At 31.7% G+C, this 23,572-nt stretch overlaps 2 protein-coding genes and 1 non-coding gene across 3 annotated transcripts; all 3 read left to right on the forward strand.

The window, feature by feature from the left end:
* The first annotated feature begins 5,110 nt into the window (after positions 1-5,110).
* TRNAN-GUU (transfer RNA asparagine (anticodon GUU)) lies at positions 5,111-5,182 on the forward strand. Its single transcript has one exon. It is a non-coding gene; the product is annotated as a tRNA-Asn (tRNA).
* A 14,145-nt stretch (positions 5,183-19,327) lies between these two features.
* On the forward strand, positions 19,328-20,275 carry LOC145035667 (GDSL esterase/lipase At5g37690-like). Its single transcript, XM_078984173.1, has 4 exons — positions 19,328-19,574; positions 19,874-20,022; positions 20,139-20,204; positions 20,261-20,275. The coding sequence occupies exons 1-4, from the start codon at positions 19,328-19,330 to the stop codon at positions 20,273-20,275; spliced, it is 477 nt and encodes a 158-aa protein (XP_078840299.1).
* Positions 20,276-20,688: 413 nt separating this feature from the next.
* Positions 20,689-21,165, forward strand: LOC145035668 (GDSL esterase/lipase At1g71250-like). The gene is made up of 2 exons (XM_078984174.1): positions 20,689-20,860; positions 20,921-21,165. The coding sequence occupies exons 1-2, from the start codon at positions 20,689-20,691 to the stop codon at positions 21,163-21,165; spliced, it is 417 nt and encodes a 138-aa protein (XP_078840300.1).
* Positions 21,166-23,572: the final 2,407 nt, after the last annotated feature.

Below are 23,572 nucleotides of genomic sequence, written 5' to 3' on the forward strand. Positions count from 1 at the left end.
ACCTTCATTTGGATATAAAGATCACAGAAAACGAGTTTGAAACGAAGAAGTTATTATTATTTGTAGTTGGAAAGGAAAATTGTCAAAGCTAGAATATGTGAAATGTAGACACCGCGACTGTGAAATGTAGACACCATGATACGGATGTAAGGCTGTTGTGGTGCAGTTATGCTGCCAGAACAGATATTTAATCTGTTAAATGCCTTTTCTTGAACCCATTCACAAGATTCGAACTCGAGTTGAGATAAGGTGATTTTGATGCCAAAAGCATGCTAAGATGAGCGAGAGACAGAGGATTGCAAGGATTAACATCCTTTCCCTCTACAGGTAATAATTTATCCATCTAATTAAGCTTTGCTTCAATAGTAAAACTGTTAATTTTTTTTAGAATTGCAGGGTACGTATATGTCTGGATAAAACCCATGAACTTCTTGTTAGTAACTCATTGTTAGACACTTTGTTAGTTAAGTAGGCTAGCCCCAACTTGTGGTAAATTTGTTAATTTGAATAGATTGCTTGAGTTAGTCGACATATAGCTTGATTAGTATGTCATTAAGAGTATTTAGAAGCTTTGAACAGTTATATATGTGATTTCCATGGTGAAACCCATATATAGATAGTTCGGTTCCAAACCTTAACCAGTGAGAGAGATGATTTGATGCAATAGTGTTTAAAGTGTAATAAATTAGGTAGTACAGGAGGCTTAATTTATAAGGTGTAACGTATTTTAGGATACAAACTGAGATGTTAGAATTCGGAAACAACTTCGTTAGGGAGGTCCTTTCATAATTTTTTTTATTTCTTATTTTTTATTGTTTATTTATTTATTTGTATTTTTATCATAATAAAACCTTTAACCATTCATTACATACCAGGTTTTAAAAAACTCGTCATGGCTCCGTCATGGCGTGTCACGGCTTCAAGACTTGCACCTGCTGCCAAGTTTTGCAAAAACGTCGTTTTAATTCATATATATGTATAAAAATAAATAATAGTTGAAAATACATATAAAAATATTAATTATATAGAAAATTACTGCCTTAAGTCACACCTTACAAACGTCATGACTCACCAAGGCTCGAAAAAGCTTGAAGTTTGATATTACCGCCAAATCACGCCTTACGTTATTTAGAACCTTATTACATTCCTAATAAAAGTATGGGTAATAAGGCAAAATAACAAAAAATCATATACCACGTTTAGTATCACGATATCTTATAACAACTTATAATCTTCTCTAATAAATGAAGGTTTTTTTGCCACTTGTGACATTCTCATTCATTTTGTCACATGTCATTTTGTAGTTATTTTGAATTAATTTTTATTCCATATGTAATTTTGTGGTTTTCCTATTTTATTAAATTCCATATGGTATTTAAATTTAATAATTAATGCATATCAATTTCATTAATTGACTTTCCTTATAATTTCAAAATTTTAAAATAAAATCTTATTAATTTGTTTTGATTGTTTTATCTAAATGATTTATTTAAATTTAAAAGAGAAAAAAAAACATTTTAATTTTAATAATTCAATATTTTTCTTATTTTTCTTATAAATTTAAAATTTTCAAATATTTATACATATTTAATTGTTTTAAATACACTCATGTAATACATGGGGCTAACACCTAGTTGGTAATAGATACACTAGGTGTGAAACCCATGTATTACATGAGTTTATTTAAAAAAATTAAATATGAAATTTTAACAATTTGAAAAGTTTGAATTTATAAGAAAAATAAGAAAATTTTAAATTATTCAAATTAATGAGGCTTTAATGTATTGAATACATTATATATATAAACCATTTCTAATAAATGTCTTACATATATATTACTTTACATATTAAATGTGAAATTTTAATATAATAAAATGAAAAATACAATAAAATGACAAGTGAAAAAATAAAAAATTTAAAAATTTTAAAAAATATCATGTGTCCAAATTAATGAGAAGAGAACATGTGGCAGAAAACCTTCATTTATTATAATAGATTTGCTAATTAAATTTAGAAAAAGAAAAAAAAATTGCACTTTCTTGATCGGCTATAATTATAAAGAAGGATTGCATTTATTTTGTACAAAAGAGTATTATTTTATTAAAGATGCAGCTAAGGTGTTCTGTCCAAGATGTAATTTGTCCAATACATGGGAATCCTCCTTATAAATGCGAATCTTTCAACCATCAACAAATATCATTAATATTGTTGAATGATATTAGCTCATCTTTTATAAAATTTCTTGCTGTCCAAAAAATATTAATGTTGTGAAATGGATTTCTTAAAAGATAGGTATATCGCGGTTAAGATAATCGTTATTATAAAATATTTTGATCGTAAATATCATATTATATTATAAATGAAGCATTTTTTCTTTTACCATATTCATTTGAAACTCCTAACTCTTTATATTTCCATATAATATACTTAATTTATTAACTTAAATATGTTTTTAGTTGTAAACATTATCATAAATGAAAGACTTATCAATATGATATACTTAATTTGTTAACTTCAATATATAATTAAATAAATAACATACATTAATATATCAAATAAACTTAAAGATTTAGTGTAAAATTTAAAACATAAAGTAAAATATCAAATAATGTTTTAAAAAAAACAAAATTGCAAAAATGGTCCCTGTGGTATGCATTTTTTTGGAGTTTTTGTCCAAACCACGAGTTTTTTGGATTGGTGGTCCTTTTAACCATGTTTGCTTGGGACTTTGGTCCCTCGAAAAACTGAAAAAACTAAAATGCCCTTTCTAATATATTTTTTATATTTTTACTATTTAATTTAAAAGAAAAAGAAAATAAATAACTAATTTGGGCCCACATCTCTCTCTCTCTCTCTCTCTCTCTCTCTCTCTTTCTCTCTCTCCCCCCAGTCATTCCTTCATTCATCAAGTAGAAGACATTCCTTCATTCCTTCCCATTTTTTTCACCACCAACGAAGGAAGAGGTTGTCGGCCACCGGAGCTGCCTTTTCCTTCCTCTTCCGGCCGAGCAACTCCACCCAAAACACCCCTACAGATCGTCATTCTCTCCTAACATATCCAAAAACACCACCTTGATTGGCGACTGCTTTGCTCCTCCTCCCCTTCATGTGTTGCTACTGGCACCGAAGCAAATGAACCATACAGGGCTCGCCATAGATCAACTGCCTATCCTTTCCTCTTGATTTCTCAACCATCACAGGAGCTTCCCGTTAGTTGCCTTCGTTCCTTTCTTCCCGATCTGTCGAATCCCGTCGGCTGGAGCTTCGGGGGAAATACACTTACGTTCTTAATCGGCTTCAGGTAACATTTTATTTTATCCCCGATGATCGGATTTTGTGTTGGATCGAATTTTTGAGTTTATTGTTGTGTGATTGTTTTAAGGTATACTAAAGCTGGCGTTCTCTAAACCATGGGCAACGATGAACCCATGTTTCAATCTACAATTTCCGACTTCCTATCAGTTGCGATACCACAGGGACCGTATTTGGTTGATGTTTGTTCTACGTATTCCAATCAACAACCTTTGCTTCAATCTAAGGATGAGTTTCTTTCTTTTTCTCAGTTTGATGGCTTAATTTCGGATTATGAAGGTTGACGTCCCTTAATTTAGGATGGTATAGTTTGGGTATTAGATGGTATTTAATTACTTTCATTTAGGTTGCATCGAGATTGTAGGCGGAGGTTGCTCCAGCAGTCGAGTGGGGTTGGGATGGTTAGTTCTTATAGCAATCAGGAGGCGACCTTGTTGCCCTGTTTCTCTTCTGCTGGTAACGAACGTGAAGGAGAAGGGGGATGGAAAGGAGGTGGTTTGGTGGTCGTAGGTTGCTCCAACAGTCGAGTGAGGTTGGGATGGTTGTTTCCGGTGGGGAGAAGGTGGTGGCAGTAGGGGTGGTGTAGTTGTGGGATTTACGGTGGCATTTAGTGACCGACGGGAGGCTAGCAGGTGGTATGGTGGATGGCGAGAGAGAGAGGGAGAGAGAGAGAGAGAGAGAGAGAGAGGGAGGATAAGTGGACCCACTTTTATATTTATTAATAATAACAATTTTAAAAAGTAAAAGAAAAATGAAAACTAAATTCATTAAGGGTATAATAGTCATTTTAGTTTGGACAGGGACCAAAACTGCAAACAATATAGCTCAAAAAGACTACCAACCCAAAAAACTCGTGGTTTGGACCAAAACCCCAAAAAAATGCATACCACAGGGATCATTTTTGCAATTTTGTCTAAAAAAAATTCAATATATATATTTTTAACATAGTTAAAAGGAAAACAGTAAATATAATAAATATAAAAGAACCTAAATCGATGAATCGAATAAACTAAAAGGTATCTGGAAACTATATTTTATAATAAATAAAACTCAATTCAATTGTTTTTAAATTAATTTATAATAATAATAATAATAATAATAATAATAATAATAATAATAATAATAATAATAATAATAATAATAATAGTTAAAATTAATAGAAACTTAGAAACTAAATCATGTTAGATTACAAAATCACCATGATGAAATTAAAATACCGTTATTTTTTTTAAAAGAAATTAATAAATCATAACAACAGTATATAAAAATAGTTGACAAATATAACTAATGTTATACATACGTAAAATATGAGTAGAAACCATTAAATGATTTGATTTTAATAAACATTATTTTATCTATTGTTCAAATTAATTATAGTTTCATATAAACTAAATGTAATAACTATTATTTTATAGTTAATATAAATGATATACATATCTGCAATAATAGAAGATTACCAAAAGTTTTAGTTTTATTCTGTTAATATCTATAAGGAGTTTCGGCTCGTTTATGGTATGTTATGCCCATAGAAAAAGTTATACATAATCCTATGGATAAAGTCGGAATGGACTATAAAGCCATTGGTTCTATTTCTTGGTACAAAAAGATTAAGTATATTTATGGATGCTTGTTTGGGTAACGATTTTGGTTTAGAGCCACTTTGGGGTTCCCTGTAAAATGAGGCATGGAAGGGAGCCACTACAAAGAAGTTCTGGGAGTTGGGAAGAAAGCTTCGAGTTCATATTGGTCATGGGTCGAGAACGGGAATGGAACTTTATGAGATCAAATCTCCCATTGTTCCTCAGTAGCTCAGTGGTAGAGCAATCGGTTGTTAACTGATTGGACGTAGGTTCGAATCCTACTTGAGGAGATTTGAAAATCGTCGTCAACACCTCGGTGTAGGCCCAGGATACTCTTTTGTTCCATAGCCTTGGGGCTATTTACAACTATCCAATTAATGATTCTCGGTTGCACTAGTACTAGCAGTGCATCAAAGATGCAGTCATCGATTCTCCCGAGAGGTTACAATTGTCGTGAGCAAACATATTAATGGCGGAGCCTCTAAGGGGCTAGGGGGGCCATGGCCCCCTGGTTTTTGACTTGGTAATGTCTGGATACAGTAATGTTCATGTAACAGACTCTAAAACAAATTATAAAACCAACATTATAGCCCCTCTAAGATTTTTGAGTTATTGTTTACACTTAACGAATTAAAAAAAATACCAAACGTATATTATTTGGAGACAAACAAATCATTAAACAAAAATAACCAATTTACAAACACACCAAAAAAAAATCAAAGATAATCCTATTTTGTTAGGATACCAATTATTTAGAAAACCATATAACATAACCAAAACCTATTTTGATGTATACCTTCTTAACTTAATATTTGAGAAGATACGAAACCCTAAAAAATATTTTTCTTCCGCCGGAAAAAGAGCTATCGAGGCTCACCGGAAAATAAATCTGTCATCGGAGTTCTCACATCTGTCGTTCACCAACTGTTGTCAGTCCTTGCTACTCACCTCATTGCGCCATATCTATCTGCTCTTCGTTTTCCGCATCCGTGACCGCTTCCAACTGGCGTCGTACATGCAATCGTGTTCCTCAACCGGAAAAAATAACTTGTACATTTTCTTTCCTATTTCTTGTTCTTTGTATCTCTCCTAATAGTTACTAGTTAAAAGTAACGATGGTTAATGATTTTGAAGATACCATCGTGAAAAGCTTAAAGTAGCTGTCAACTTTTTTGCTAATTTATTATTTATTAATTTACTCATAACTATTATGTAATTAAAAATATGTTACCTTTTTTTTTTTTTGAAAGTTGAGAACATTCGTCAAAGTTGAATCAACAGTTTATAATGATTTTGCTCCATAGAAATCTGTTTATTAATTGTTATTTATCTTAATACTGGTTAGTTAGTTTATATACTGATATGTTAATTGTTCGTATGAAAATTAAAATCTTTGTAAAACAAGCTCACTATAGTAACATAATTAGTTGTTAAAAAAATATTTGTTAATTATCATTTTATTTTACTGTTTGTTAATTGCTAATTAACTTTGATATGTAATGGATATTAACATGAAAAAAAAAATTAACTATTGACGAAATTTTAAAAGGCAATATCAAGTTTCACTCAAGAGCGCACCATTGCTTTTTTAGATGTAGAAATATCAACTTATAGATAGAAACGACCACAAAATGCTCATTTATATGACTTTTAAAAAACTTTAGTTCCGGGTCTTCTAGTTTTAGTTTTCGTGTTCCGCCCCCTATTTTGGATATATATATATATATATAGAGAGAGAGTTATGTTCAAATTAGAACATTTTTTAGCCTGTAAGTTAAAAAAACATGCGATTTTGTTTTCTAATTGCGTTCAAGCTATTTCGGTAAATTTGTAACTATTACCATATTCTCATTTGATTTTCTTTATGTTTTTAATGAAAGTTTGATCGAGAGTATCAACTGAGAACTGATTGATTATCATTGAATTTTATGGAATTAACGATTTCTAAGATTATTCTTACAAAATTCATTTTTTTCTTCGATTCTTATATAGAAGTAATTGTGTCGTCGTCGTCGAAGAAGTTATGTCACGGTTCGTTCTATCAAAAGGTACAAAATATTCACTATGTATAACTTTTTTTTTGATGATTAAAGTATCGCATTTGTGTTTATTTCATGTATTTTGGTAATCCAATCAGTTGTTTAATGTTTTGATTCAAAGTTAGGTTAAAGTTTATTCTATCAAAATGTACAAAATATTCATTGTCGATTCTTGCCTTGTAGCTGCTTTTTATAGTTGCAGAAAAAACTAAAATATTCAAAATAAACATGTGATTAGTATTATTTCAATCACATCTAATTAGGATCTTTTCCAGTAGTTTCTTGCCTTGTAGCTGCTTTGATAGTTGTAGAAAAACCTAAAACATTCAAAAATTAAAAAAAAAAACATGTGATTAGTATTTATTTGTAATCTATTATTTCAATCACATGTGATTAGGATCTTTTCCAGTAGTTTCTTGCCTTGTAGCTGCTTTGATAGTTGTAGAAAAACCTAAAACATTCAAAAATTAAAAAAAAAACAAAAAAAAACATGTGATTAGTATTTATTTGTAATCTATTATTTCAATCACATGTGATTAGGATCTTTTCCAGTAGTTTCTTCATTATTCAACATGTACACCATGTGATTTTGTGTTGTTGCATATAAATCAATGCAAAAGTAGAAAGTCGTTGTTAATTAATAGGTTATTGGCTTTAAAAGATTCAGTATTGGATTCCAAAAGCCCCCTCATTGAGCTAACAATCATGTTCTTCAAGTGACAGTATTATCATGTATATTTATAAAGTATAATATAAGTATTTTAATCATGTATGATTAATATATGTTATAATCATAAATGTTTTAGTCATATATGTTTAAAATCACATACGATTGATATATGTTATAATCATAAATCTTATGAACATTTACATTTTATGTTATAGTTTTTTAAATCGTATATTATTAATATATGTTGTAATAATAATTATTTATGTTGTTAATGACATGTTCTATTGATTCATAATATCTTTTACAGGTGATAATGTTAATTTATGTAGAAATGAAAATGAAATTAGTATTGAAGATGTTAATGAAGATGTTCAACATTCAAGTCATCAAATCACAAATTACGTCGATGAAGATTTTGAACATTCAAGTCATCAAATTCAAAACATTATTGTTTAAGGTAAAAAAAATTAAATACCTATTTAATCTGTTATTATTATATAAGTATTTTTTTTAAGTATTAATGTTTTTTAGAATTGAATATATATATATATATATATATATATATATATATATATATATATATATATATATATATATATATAATCACAAGTGAATGATAATGAATTTATTATATAATCCCATGTGATTAATAATGAATTCATTATATAATAACATGTGATTATAAGTAATTTATTAGTGTTAAATTAATATGTTTTGTTAATCTTATGTGATTATTAATTAGCTTTTTAATAATTATGTTTAATATAGAGTTATCATAACTGATTATCCATTTTTTTATATTTGAATAAATATTGACATATTTTTAGTTTATATATGTTCAATTATTTCTTTTAATCGCATATGATTATACAAGGAATTTTATTATTAATCACATGTGATTTTATATTGCATTGATTTATGTATACTCAATTGTTTCTTTTATAATAATATATGATTAAAATGTTTTCTATATTTGATCATACAAGTGAATGTTCTAGTTCTTGTAATCATGCAAATTCAAATAGTAGGACTAGTTCAAGTTGTCTATCAGAGTTTTATATGTCAGAGGTTCTGCATGATATCAAACCAGATGTTCCTAATGAGTTTAAACCTACTAAGGAGATGAGGTTCAAAGATGTGAATGAGGGAGTTAATTTTTATAGAAGATATGCAGAGAAGGATGGTTTTGATGTTCGTTTGAGTACACTAAGGAAAGTTGGTGATGTAATAAAGCATAGGTTTTTGATTTGTAACAGGATGGGTTAACCGAAATTGAATCCAATGGAACGTAATACAATCTATAGGGTTACATATTGTAGAGCCAAAATTATTATGAAACGTGTCAAAGGAACATGTGAGTATAAGTTTGATAAGTTTCAAGAAAATCACAACCACGATCTTGAAGATACATTTCACTTAGAAAGTACAAGGACTCTTTCATACTCTGACAAGGAGTTCATTGTTCGGGCGTCTACTGCAAAAAGGGGTGCTACAAAAGCTTACAAACTCAAATCAACTTTGAAAGGTGGTTTTCAGTATGTAAGGGGCAAGACTGTAGATTACAGAAATTTTAAAAGGGATATGGGCTCTATTATTGGCTTCAGAGATGCTCAACTTACTGTGAACAAGATGAATGATCGGAAAAACAACTATCTGAAGTATTCATTTTTTTATAAATGTGATGAGAATAATGTGTTAAATGCAATGTTTTGGGTTGATGAAACAGATAAAGTATACTATAGTGAATTCGGAGATGTTATGTCATTTGATGCAACATTTCGTACAAATAAGTAAGTTTTTCTTGTATTTATGTTTCTAATCATATGTGATTTATATTTTTTAAATAACTATACCGATGTGATTATTATTGTAATCATATCTGATTGATGAATGATTAACATGTATGATATTTTGATTATGATTATAATCATATGTGATTGATCATATATAATCATATAAGATTGATGATTGATTAATGCTTAACAAGTATTATGATGTAGTTATTTTTCAAATCGCATATGATTTATCAATGTCAAGAATTGTACTGTTGTGATGATGATTGTAATCATATGTGATTGAATAGTTTCTCATCAAGTAATTGTAATGTGATTTTGAATATAATCATATGTGATTTATCATTTATTATCAAGTATTTTTATGTTATTTATTTTTATGTTATAAATATGTTTAATCTTATTTTGATTATTACATGAAATATGTATTCATTGGTGTTTGTTTGTAACGCCCGTAGATCCGGGCTAGTCAATTTAGAGATAATAGGGGTCGAAAATGACTTTTCGACAAAAGATTATTTAGAATAAATAATCTTAAACAAGTTGCAGAAATGTCTCAAGGGTTCCGTATATATAAAGAACGCCGAAATCCGAGTACCGAGTCACCACCTTCTCAGGTGAGTGCATAGTTAATTTCATCTTACACATAGATATGAAGTATTTTATATAAATTACGTGCTATGTGTGCATATTATCTAAGTACTTACTGTCTATGCTAGATGAACGATTTTGTACATGTTTTAAATGATTTAAATTGTATATGTATTTTATATCTACGATAATGTTGGGGTAAAACATGGGTAGATCTAATAGATGAAATATGAGTTGGTTGATGAGTTGAGAGGTGTTATAGACCTCGAGGTGAGGGTGAGAGGTGGACGATGTGAGAAGCCTTTTCCCAAACGATGACCCCGTCATTCAGCAGAGTATGGATGACAACCACAGACTATTTTAGACAATCCAGTGGAACACTAGCATGCTCGCAACCTGTAGGTGTTGTGAACGATGTGTTCACCCGGTGTACTCTAAACCTAGGTGATCATGCAGACTTGATGCCTAAACCCCGGTGATCATGCAGACTTGATGCCTAAACCCTGGTGATCATGTAGACTTGATGCCTAAACCCTAGTGATCATGCAGACTTGATGCCTAAACCCTGGCGACTATGCAGACTTAGTGCCCGTTGTGTAAACCGTGGCAGCAATGGACTTCGTGCCGATTCCTTAGGATTGAGTGAACGAGGAATAGTTGATTCTTAGGGTAGATCTTTAAGACTAAAGAAGATAATGGGGATGGGTAATTGGGTTGATTGTTTGATTGTTTAAACATAATAATTATATTATTGTGGGTTGAAAACCCTATGTATTCACCAGGTTTCCCAGCCTGACCCACTCAATTTATTTATATCACAGGTGTCGATATGAAGTGACATTACACTAAGAGATTAAGGAGATATAGATCACTAGTGTAAATAAATGTAATTTCTGTTTATGCTTATGTTTCTGTATTGACGATGACATCCCAAATGTTTTAAAATAATTAAAATACGTTTCTTCGGAAATGCTTAGATAACATATGTATCGTGTTTTTTTTCTGGGAATAAATTCTGCAACATTTTTATTAAAAGAGGTACTCTGATTTTTATAAAGCATAAACAAAATCGGTCTTTTCTGGCCGAGAAAGTGGGGATGTCATAGTTGGTATCAGAGCATTAGTTTAAGCGAACTAGGAATTTGTAGGAAATTTCTAGACTTAAACTTAGAATGCTAAGCGATGATTGTGAGATGAGTGTATTTTATAATTTAGACACGAGCACTAGTTTATTTTAGGAAATATGCCTAAAATGTTTTATGTGCTAAATGAATTACGTTATAGCTATAAAGATGTCTTATATGTTGTTATTTGTTCGTATCTATGGTCTGTTGCCAACTGGATCTTGAAACCTTATGTGTTCAGGATTCTAAGTGTATGATTACGATATTAGAACTAGCATGTAACGTTTCGGTGTGACAAGGAGATTTATACGTCTATCGTAAATAAAATCTTTCCTATCTTAAATTCTCGTCTCGGTACACCGAACGTATGCATGGGTGTACAAAACAATAGGAAGATGACAACCTGAGCCTAAGAATGTGATGGGTCATACATCGGTTGTTACGCCTGCACCCGAACCTATCACGATGGCAGAAGTTCAGGAAGTGATGCGAACCATGATTGGGAAAATAGAGGAAATGAGATGGCTTACGATACTGAATGATACATATCGGAAAATATCATAAGAGAGGTATCTTGCGTTTAGAATATGTCTGATAAAAATAACAGTAAGTCTATAGAAGTAGGGCACATCTGAATGTACACATTTAATTGGCGGGATGATAGAATGATTGGTGTAATTTCTAAAGTTTTTCTATCATCTGGAATGTCCATCACCAACCGAGTTGAAGCAGAATTGATGATTGAAGATATTCATGGAAGAAGTCCTAGTAGAGTCTACGGAAAATTTTATGATTATTTGGACACACTCGTATGTGTTAAATTGTTTTGTGATTTTAGGACTTGGGGACTACGAGACAATATTTGGGACGAGTATGAGTCGGTGTGAAAGGTAGTAGATTCATATACCGGAAGCACAGGATTCACGCTTGGATCGGGGAAAGTCACAAGGTTACCAAGAAGCTACTAATTGATTCCGTTTTGTTCATATATGTCGTTACCATCGTTTCGGTAATGACTAAGAAGATGATTGTTATTCCAACCCTAGTGGTCATATCAATTTGACTCCGACTACGCTGAGTATGTTATGTGGTTCAGAGAACCAAGTTCGATGTAACATCTGACTTAAGCCATAAGATTGAAGTAAAAGATAATTGAAGTGATCGGTAGAGGTATCGCGATGGTTGCTTGTAGCTAGAAATGCTACCTTTTAAGATGTGGTTAGAACATGAAGGAAGGTATAGTCTGTTCTGGAATTTGACTCTAAAAGACATGAGTCCAAGCGATGTATCATGCGATGGGAGGTCATTAGAACATGACCCATCGGTCTATTATGATAATCGAAGGAAGAAACTTATCTCAAGTTTGTTAAAAAAGGAGTGTCCAATAAAGATTGAGATCGCGACATAAAGATCATGATTAGAAGTCTAACATGAGATAGAGAACGGGTCCAAGATCGGGAACCGCCTGCAGTCAGGAAGTCTTAGAGTTAGATACTCATTCAAAGAAACATCAAAGTTACAGTTATTACTTAGGATGAAGAGATAACGTATGGAGTCATCATGTGAGTCCTGTTTCGTTGATGATTCTGGGACGTAATCATCCTAAGGGTGAGATAATTGTAACGCCCGTAGATCCGTGCTAGTCAATATAGAGATAATAGGGGTCGAAAACGACTTTTCAACAAAAGATTATTTAGAATAAATAATCTTAAACAAGTTGTAGAATATGTCTCAAGGGTTCCGTATATATAAAGAACGCCGAAATCTGAGTACCGAGTCACCACCTTCTCAGGTGAGTGCATAGTTACTTTCATCTTATACATAGATATTATAATATTTATCTATTAGTAAGTGTTACTATTTTGGATTATTAAATTCATTTAATTAATTTTTTTTATTTTTTTTAATTTCGTAAATTCTTTTGATTGTATTATTATATATTAATAAAATATTATTTTTAATATATTATATTTATATATTAATAAATATTATGTTTATTATTATTATTATTTTAATTGATTTCTTTTTAATTTCTTCTTTGTTGTCTTAATTCTCTTTTATCGAATTATTATATATTAACAAATATTATTTTAGCATATAATATTTATCTATTAGTAAGTGTTACTTTATTGGATTATTAATTTCATTTAATTATTTTTTTTATTTTTTTATTGCATTAGTTCTTTTTATTGGATTTAATAAATTAAATTTATTTTTTTATTTATAATAAATAATATTTATTTAATTGTTTTTATTTTATTTTAATTTCTTTCTATATTGTTTTAAATGAAAATATCAAACACTCTGGGTCAGCTCCTTCATTCGTTGCATTTTACCACCTTGCATCGTCGTATCATCTTGATGGAAATCATTGATCATCGACTACAGTCGGTCATTCTCGATGAAAACTACATCAGTTGACTACCCATACGATGTGAAATAAACCCCAAATAGCATACTTCCTCCAGATGACCATTCATTACAGATACGACCATCGATGATGACAATGTTAGATCGAGGGTTTTCAAACCATCATAGCCACTACAAGTGGTGAAAAAGTTATAGAACTCGTGGTACTCGTTCGACCGACCGTCGAGTAGCGAATACTCATATTTGGTAATTCATGCAGAAATATTTTTAGGAAAATTTTATATGTCAAAATCACAAGTTAAAATATTATATACTAAAAATAAAAATAATTAAAAAATAATTAAATTATATTATTTATTATAAATAAAAATAATAAATTTAAAATAATAATATAATAAAAAGAACTAATGTAATAAAAATTAAATAAAATTAGTTAAATAAAATTAATAATCCAATAAAGTAACACTTACTAATAGATAAATATTATATGCTAAAATAATATTTGTTAATATATAATAATTCCATAAAAAAAAATTAATGCAAAAAAGAAGTAATTGAAAAAAATCAATTAAAAAAATTAATAATAAAAAGTAATATTTATTAATATATAAATGTAATATATTAAAATTTACATTTATTAATATATAATAATATAATCAAATGAATTAACGAAATAAAAAAATTACAAAAACTAATTAAATGAATATAATAATCCAATAAAAAAATACAATAAGAAAAAAGTTAAAAAGAAAAAAGTAATTAAAATAATTAATATATCATAATTCAATAAAATGAAAAAGAAAAATTGCATAATTGGTCATTGTAGTTTGGTTAAAAGATAAACTGCAGAAATGGTCCTAGGGATAAATCCATCATTTGTCAAAAGTTAACAGTTATGTTGTTAAACTTAACGAGGTTGGTATCAAAACCACAACAAAACCATCAAATAAGAAAATTTATTGCTAATAAACTTTTTTTTGGACCTTACCTACAAAAATTGACAAACCACAGGGATCATTTTTTCAATTTTTTTATATTATTATATAGACTCATTTGTGATTGAAATATACATTTTTCAGCTATAATTCTTGGTGATTTTCTTCTTATTTTTATTTCATTAGATTTTTTGTGTAGGCTTTTATTTTCTTTTTTTGTACTAAAAAAAATACAGATATAATTAGAAAATCATATTTGATTATACACATAAAATACATGAATCAGAACTGATTATTGAATAATTTAACTATTACCTTTTTGAGTTTGTCTTCTTGTTGTTGCTTTTGTAAATCTTTGAGTAATCGTTTCTTTAGGTTTTGGTTGCTCTTTAATGGTTTCTAAGATGTACAAATAGATTGTGATCACATCTGATTCAATCTTTGTTCAATGTATAAATATATTCACTTGTGATTCAATCATTTTTGAGATTATAACATCATTAAATCATAGATGATTACAAACGCTCATTATAATTAAGAATTCATCAGCAAGTCATATATGATTGATCATAGTTATATGATTTATCACCTTCATTTATGTTTTTTGGATCTATCATCTTTCCGGAATGGTTTTTTCTCAAACGTTTACACAAACCAACTGTATTTACACAATAAATAAATAACAGAACACTAAATAAATAAATTAAATGTTAATACTAGTAAAACTGAGTGTTATTTAAGAGAAAACTATAGTAAATTGTTCAACATCTAAACTAGGGTTTGATTTCATTTTTTTTTTGAATAATGTCGATTTCCTGTATATTGATCAAACTAACATTAGGAAAACTCGAAAATCGAGTGATATTCATCAAAAAAAAATGTTGATAATCATGAAATCTAGTGATATTTAGCAAAAAAAACGTCAAATATACGTTGTGATACCTTTCGATGAAGTTTTTGATGGCGTTTTCCTTGTTTTTTATGACATTTTCTTTATTTTCGTTGAAAATATTTGAAAATTGATGAAATGTTGATGAGAAGCGAGGGTTTTTTGTTGAGAGAAAATGAGGGGTTTTGTTTTCGTAAATCGAGTATTCCGATAATGTATGTTTTGAAATAGTTTATATTCCTTTTAACAATTATACCCCCTTATTTTTTAAACGTGATATGTTCGAACCAATTGTTAAGTTATTTACAATTATGTCACCTTGGAAAATTAAAATATAACTTCTGTTCTCAAATGTTCTCGCGGGAAAAATATTCTCGATTGAACACTCCCTATATATATATATATATATATATATATATATATATATATATATATATATATATATATATATATATATATATATATATATATATATATATATATTCCCTTATACTTGTTTTTTATGCAATATACAACACACAGATTTACCCTAGATTATTGTGGTAACAGAGCCACCTTAGGGTTACAACGCTAATCCGGCCTAGGTACTATTCATCTTCGGAACACTTTTCATCGTCGGGACATTGTTCATCGTTGGAACATTCTTCATCACACAACATTGTTCATCGTTTTTTTCTCTTCTTCTTCTTCTTTCTCTAATGGCGGACATCACAACCTTCACCTCCATAGAGAAAACAACTCACAACTCTCTCAAGTTTGGATTTAAACTATCATCTAACAATTATGGCTATTGGAACGCCATGTTCGAGCCATTTCTGGTCACAAACAATCTTTTTTGTTACCCGGATGGATCCATTCAATGTCCACCAGAAACTATTACTTTGGCTCAGTCCTGAAAATCATCCAAGACTGCCACAGCAATATCACAACTGCTACCGAATTATAGTTATATCGCATGGATCTGCAATGACACCCACGTATGTATGTTGATCACGTCTATAATATCGGAGGAGTCCTTCTAATACGTCCTAGGCACCACCTCTCGGGAACTATGGTTGTCCCTCGAACGAGCCTACGCTCTGCACACAGTTTCCGGGTAATTCACTCTTAAAACACAACTTCGCAAACTCGAGATGAAAGATGATGAATCTTCTTCGGACTACTTGACAACATCCCAAACATATGCCAACGCTCTCACTAACATTGGCGAACCCACAAAAGACAATGATCTCGTCCTCATGATCATCTTGGGACTCAGGGATGAATATAATGGCCTGAAAAGGACACTTCTTGGCCACCAATTCACAACAGCCTTTACAGAACTCCATAGTCTCCTCCAAGACCATGACTACTTGATGAACAAAACCGTCCCTGATGTCTCTCTTGCCCAAGCTTTCAGAACAGCCACAAACAACCCACCCCCGCCATTTTTGTCCCTGATGTCTCTCTTGCCCAAGCTTCCACTCTCCACACCGCCCAGCCTCACATTGGCTAATCTTGTTGCCTAATAAATGCCCCTTCCACCACTCATCCACACATACAAACGGTAACCCAAACCCCCACCGACACCTCCCACAACTAATACTCCAGCTCCCATTACTACATCTACCACATGCGGCCCCGTCCAACCCCATCCCAGACCACTGAACCTACGCCCTAACCCCAAAAATGCCACACCATTCCATCCCACCGCTAACCAAACTATCGGTCCTTCTCCTGACCAAAAACCTACTTCCTTTACCATTGCCAACAAGGATCCCCGTTGGCGTAGTGTCATGACTAATGAGTACTTTGCTTTTATGCAGAATTGTACCTGGACCTTGGTTCCTCGGGCCCCGAACTCTAATGTTGTGGAATGTAATTGGGCATACAAACTAAAGAAATATCATAATGGAAAGGTTACACGCTACAAAGCTCGACTTGTTGCCAAAGGTTTCCGACAACAATCGGGCATCGATTATCACGAGACCTTTAGCCCAGTAATTAAAGTGACCACCATTCATGTTATCTTATCCTTAGCCGTAACCCAAAAATGGTCTCTCAGGCAACTGTTGTACAAAATGCCTTCCTCCATGGAGATCTTCAGGAGACTATCTATTCCAACCTCCGGGCTATGTAGACGAAAAGAGACCAAATCATGTTTTCCTGCTTCATAAATCACTTTACGGCCTCAAGCAGGCAACGCGATCCTGGTTCCACTAGCTCTCTTCTACCCTTCATTCATTCGGTTTTCAGGGCTCCAAGACAAACTCGTCCCTGTTTATCTACTCACACAATGGCACTCTCTAATATATGTTGGTCTACTTCGATGACATCATCCTTACCGGAAACACCATCACCCTTAGGGACAGCCATGCCTTCTTTAACCTAGCTAATTACCGCCAGATAGTGGGTGCCCTGTAGTATGTTACCCTGAGCCTCTCGGATATCGCTTTTGCAGTCAACAAGGTCTACCAATTCATGCACTCACCAACTAACAATCATTTGTCGGTTGTTAATTGGATTCTTTGGTACTTACATGGTATCGATACCTACGGCCTACGGTTCACCCATGACTCTCTTACAATTCTTCACGTGTACACCTATTCTGCGTATAATTCGTTGATAGGATTCTCAGATGCTGACTGGGCGGCCTGTCTGGACGACTATCCATCTATGGGGGAATATGCAGTATATCTTGGTTCTAATCTTGTTTCTTGGTCCGCACAAAAACAAAAGACTGCCTCTTGGTCGTCCACGGAGTCGAAATACAAAGCGTTGGCTGATACAGTCGCAGAAATCACATGGATTCGAGTACTTTTACAAGAACTATGCATTCCCATCAAATATGCTCCAACGTTATGGTGCGATAATCTTTGGTTCTACGTACTTGTCGGCTAATCCTATTTTCCATGCTCGCACAAAGCACGTGGAAATAGACTCTCACTTCGTTCAAGAGAAGGTTGCACAACAACAACTTCAAGTTCAGTTCAGTTCCACCGATGACCAGATTGCAGATGTGTTTATCAAACCTTTGTCCTCACAACATTTTGTTATGTTAAGATCCAAGCTACAAGTCGCTTCCCAGACATAGCTTGCGGGGGGGGGATATTAAACAAATAGTTAGTTATATATATTAAAGGGTTCTGGATGTAAATATTGTGTCTATATATATTCTTTTGTACGTGTTTCCTATGCAATATACAACACACATATTTGCCCTAGATTATTGTATATTAGCACCTACCCATAAAGAAACAAAGGCAAAGTGAAAAAACAACACAAAACAAACAACTTATAGAAGGTCAAAAGGATTACAACTCCAAACAATCCATTTACGGTCATTCAAATTACCGCTATATTTCATCCAATTAATCACCAAGGTAATGATGTTATCCACAGTGCACGTTATCGCTTGTACAGTTCATCCGGTTGTAAACGATGTATCGCCTAGTAACGAGACGGTGGATGTTATCGCTAACGTTATGAGAGGGGGGAGGTTGAGTGAAAACCATATCAACCATGAACGTTATCGCTGACGACGTCATTTCCCTTTTAAACAATTAAATCGTTGACGTTTCAAATGTGATGATACTATCAGGATGGCTCGCCATAATTAATCAATATTTTAATAAATACCTTTTCCTTTTGGTCGGCAAGTGTTTTATAAGCTATTCTGTCGGTTTTTTCACAGATTAATCGACCAGATTAAAAAGCCTTAGTAATTGTCTCCCAATGCTAAACCAAACTTAACTTTTTATCATGCATTAGCATGAACGAAGCATATTGGGAGCATGTTTATGTTTCATATATCTAGTTCCATGAAACCTACCAAAAAATAGTATTTTATAGAAAACAACCTAAAGTAATTGCCGAAACTGGACCAAATTTCCAGGTACTCTCGACAGTGACCTTTTAAAATATCGACATCATCCACCTGTTCTTTTTCTTACTATATATAGACATCACAAAGATCGTCAGTGTCAACACTGGATCGTGTTTCTGCATATTCATCATCATCAAGAGAAAACTAACATCAAAGGTAATGAAGGGTAGTTCTACCCTCGTTTTGCTATGTGTAGTAACTGTTGCAACCATAACGAAGACCACCACAGGAATTGACATCCATGGAGGACTTTTCATCTTTGGAGATTCTTTACTGGATGTTGGAACTAATAACCACTTCGATGATAGCACAGCGAGGGCTGATCACCCTCATTATGGCATCGATTATCCTGATTCCGTCTCAACAGGGAGATTTAGCAATGGCCTCAACAGTGCCGACTTACTTGGTACGGAAAAAAAAAAAAAAAAAAAAAAACTATTTCATGATTTCACATCAGCGAGCGAAGTGCTATATATTCATAAATACGGCATTTTCAAAGGGAAACAGTTAGCAGTTTGTAGGTAACGTGTGTAACGATGTATTCAGGAACCACAGACATGGAATTTTAGGTCTTAGTTAATTAGATTTTGGTTTTTCGTTACGCATATATATATAACTGATATGATAATAATCTTAATCTTCATATCAAGCTCTATTTTTATCAAGGAAAAGTGGTAATTTAACTTGGTTTATTGATATATGCAGCTTCGTACATGAACGGTTATGATTTTAGTCCGCCACCTTTTCTCACTCTCGTTCAGAATCCGGACACTTTCCTGTTACAGATAATCCGAGGCGCAAACTTTGCTTCAGGAGGATCTGGTATTCTACGCGACACTGGACGTGAAAAATTCGTAAGTGTATCCCACAATTACATGCACATGCGTATCAATCGTTCGTTTCTTAAAAAAATTGTAGCTTTATGTTGTTTATAATCTGCTGCAAACTTAATTAATTAATACTTGGACAGATAAGGGTTGTTCCTCTATGTGAGCAAATTCAACAATTTGCGACAGTTCGTGGGAATATGTCACAGGTATTAGGGAACGGGACAGCTGAACTTTTCATAGGGATGTCCCATTACATCATTAGCGTCGGAAGCAATGACTTTTTCGAGAAACAAAACTCTCTATTTCGGAATGAGACACAACCACAGCAACTCATCGCCAATCTCACCGCATCCTATGCCATCCATCTACAGGTAATTTTCTTTTGTTGAGACAGAAATTAACATGATCAAACGCTGAAGGTAAGTAATATTTTTTAGTAAGTTGGAGATAGAAAGCCTAAAATGCTTAGAGAGCATCCACGATAATAGAATGGTTAAATTTAGTGGAATTTGAGTGTTAATTCTCTGTGTAACTAAGCATTTCCGATGATTCTTCAAATCCTACTCACTTTCATTTTCTTCTCTACATCAATATTGACAGAATTTGTATGATCTTGGAGCTAGAAAATTTGGAATAATAGGAGTTCCACCGCTGGGTTGTTGTCCAATGGAACGCTACATTAATTACCAGATGGGTGGCAATGGCAGTTGTGTAGAAGCCATGAATGAACTTGCACAAGTTTTCCATGCATCAATTGAATCCCTCTTGCAAAATTTCAGCTCAATAAATCAAGGAGTCGTTTACTCATTGGGAAACACCTATAACATCATCATGGATTTCATTGATAATCGTCGTGCAAGTGGTAAACAACATAACCTTCAATAAGACCATTAATTTTCTGATATTGATATGCATATTCAAGAATCTGGTCCCAATGTTTTAGGATTCCAAGTGGTTGAAACAGCTTGCTGCGGAAATGGAACATTTAATGCAGAAACCAGGTGTGAATCGGGATCAAAACTTTGCAGAAATCGTAATCATTACATATTTTGGGATGAGTTTCACCCCACTGAGGCTGCTGCTCGACATGCAGCTCTTACACTGGCTTACGCTGATGGACAAGAGTTTGTGACACCTATGAATTTCAGCAGTTTGGCGAAGGCTTAGGCCAATGTAATTATTTCAAAAACCTGTTTGTTTGATGTTCGGTGAATAGATCGATGTGCAGTCGACAGGGTTAGTAATTGCACTAGTTTTCTAAGGGCAAACGAGTGTGGGTGAGGGTAATAAAAACGAGAAACAATATTGTTTTTATCATTGTGTATTGACGGATTATATGATAAAACTTGTTCAATAATTTTAATGGAACCACCAAATATTTTATTAGTATTTGCATTTTTCATTTGTACTTTTAATGGTAAAATGTTATTAAAGAAAAGAAACCCAGCAAAAAACCGGAAGATTACAAACCCACATTATAACAAAACTTGTTTCGAACATTCCTTGTCATTTCCCCTAAATTCGTCATTTGCAACAAGGTAAAGTACTTTGTTGCTATTTAAATACCAACGTGTTGATTCCTGAATGAGCGAATTGTAAAGATGAAGAACAAACTGCTCATTGAATTAATTATTGAAACTATTACAACTCTAATCTATTTATACAAAGAAATTAGAAGACTAACTAAGTTTTAACTAATCTAAGTGAATGACTAACAGACTAACTAAGTTTCAACTAACTAGCTAGTTTGATGTGGCATAAATAATAACATCCCTCCTCAAGTTGGAGAGTGGGACACTCCCAACTTGCTTAAAAGCCTATCATGATCTATGTTAGGTAGATTTTTTATAAATAAGTCAGCCAGTTGGAATTGAGTATGAACATATTGTAGAGAAATCAGCCCATCTTGCAATCTTTGTCGAACAAAGTGGCAATCTAACTCCACATGCTTTGTACGTTCATGGAACATTGGATTTAAAGCAATTTAGATTGTTGTCTGGCTATCACATTTAACAGGGGTAGGAGTAACACTAGAAACATTCATTTCATGCAAAATTCTTGATAACCATGATAATTCAGTTGTCACCCTTCTCATGCTCCTGTATTTAGCTTTAGAAGAGGACAATGAGACCATGATTTGTTTCTTGGATTTCCAAGAAATAAGGCTTCCACCAAGTAATACGAAAAATCCACTAATACTCCTAATTGATAGGGGACAAGCAGCCCAATCAGAATCACAAAAGGCTTGAAGATTGAAATCATTTTTATTGTTAATGAACAAGCATTGATTGGTATATATATATATATATATATATATATATATATATATATATATATATATATATATATATATATATATATGTTCAGGTTCATTTGAGACCATTCTAATTTTGTGAGACCGTGAGACCAAATCTAAAAATAATTTTAAAATGAAAAATAAATGGAAAAATCCAAAAATTCTTTTTTTAAATATTATTTTCGGAACTTGAATTAACTAAAAAAAATATAAAAAAAAAAATAAAAAAATCCCGTTTTTTTTTTAAAAATACTTGAAATATTCTAAATAGAATATTATACTGACATATTCTAAAAAATAATTTTAAAATGCAAAATAAATGGAAAAATATAAAAATTCTTTTTTTAAATATTATTTTCGGAACTTGATTTAACTAAAAAAAATAAAAAATAAAAAAAAAATCTATTTTTTTTTTAAAAATACGTGAAATATTCTAAATAGAATATTTACACTGTACATAGTATAAAAATAATTTTAAAATGCAAAATAAATGGAAAAATCAAAAAAGTCTTTTTTTAAATATTATTTTTGGAACTTGAATTAAATAAAAAAATTAAAAAAATTAAAAAAAAATGCGTCTCATGGTCTCACAAAATTAAGTCGTCTCACATGAACCTAACCCTATATATATATATATATATATATATATATATATATATATATATATATATATATATATATATATATATATATATATATATATGGCATGAATTGCCTTAGATGTTGCATAGTGAATGGCAAATCAGGTCTTGTATTAAAATTTCAATTTGCCAACAAGTATTTTATATACTTCTACACTAGGCAGAGACTACCATTCATTAATCAAAAGTTTGAGATTTGAAGGTATGGAACAAATTGATTTTCCAGAACATTTGAACACTTTCAAGACATCATTAGCAAATTTCCATTGTGACAATATTACCCTATGGAAGTGTACAAAACTTCAATCCCTAGGAAGAAGTTTTGGTAACCCAAATCTTTTATTTTGAATTGAGAATCAAGAAATGCCTTAAGACTTGTTACTACTTCTTCATGATTTTATGTGACCATAATGTCATCGACATATACTACTACAAATGTGACATGTGAACCTATTAATTTTTGAAACAATGAATAATCATATTTAGAATGTTGGTATCCTTTATCTTTTAAGGCTGAACAAATTTTAGAATACCATTGACGTGAGACTTGCTTAAGCCCATAGAGTGATTTTTTGAAATTTGCATACTTGATTTTTATCTTGCAAAATAACTCTTGGAGTGAAATTCATGTAATTTC

Source organism: Lactuca saligna, chromosome 3 (assembly GCF_052625555.1).
Source record: "Lactuca saligna cultivar CGN05327 chromosome 3, ASM5262555v1, whole genome shotgun sequence".
In the NCBI taxonomy this organism is placed as follows: Eukaryota; Viridiplantae; Streptophyta; class Magnoliopsida; order Asterales; family Asteraceae; genus Lactuca; species Lactuca saligna.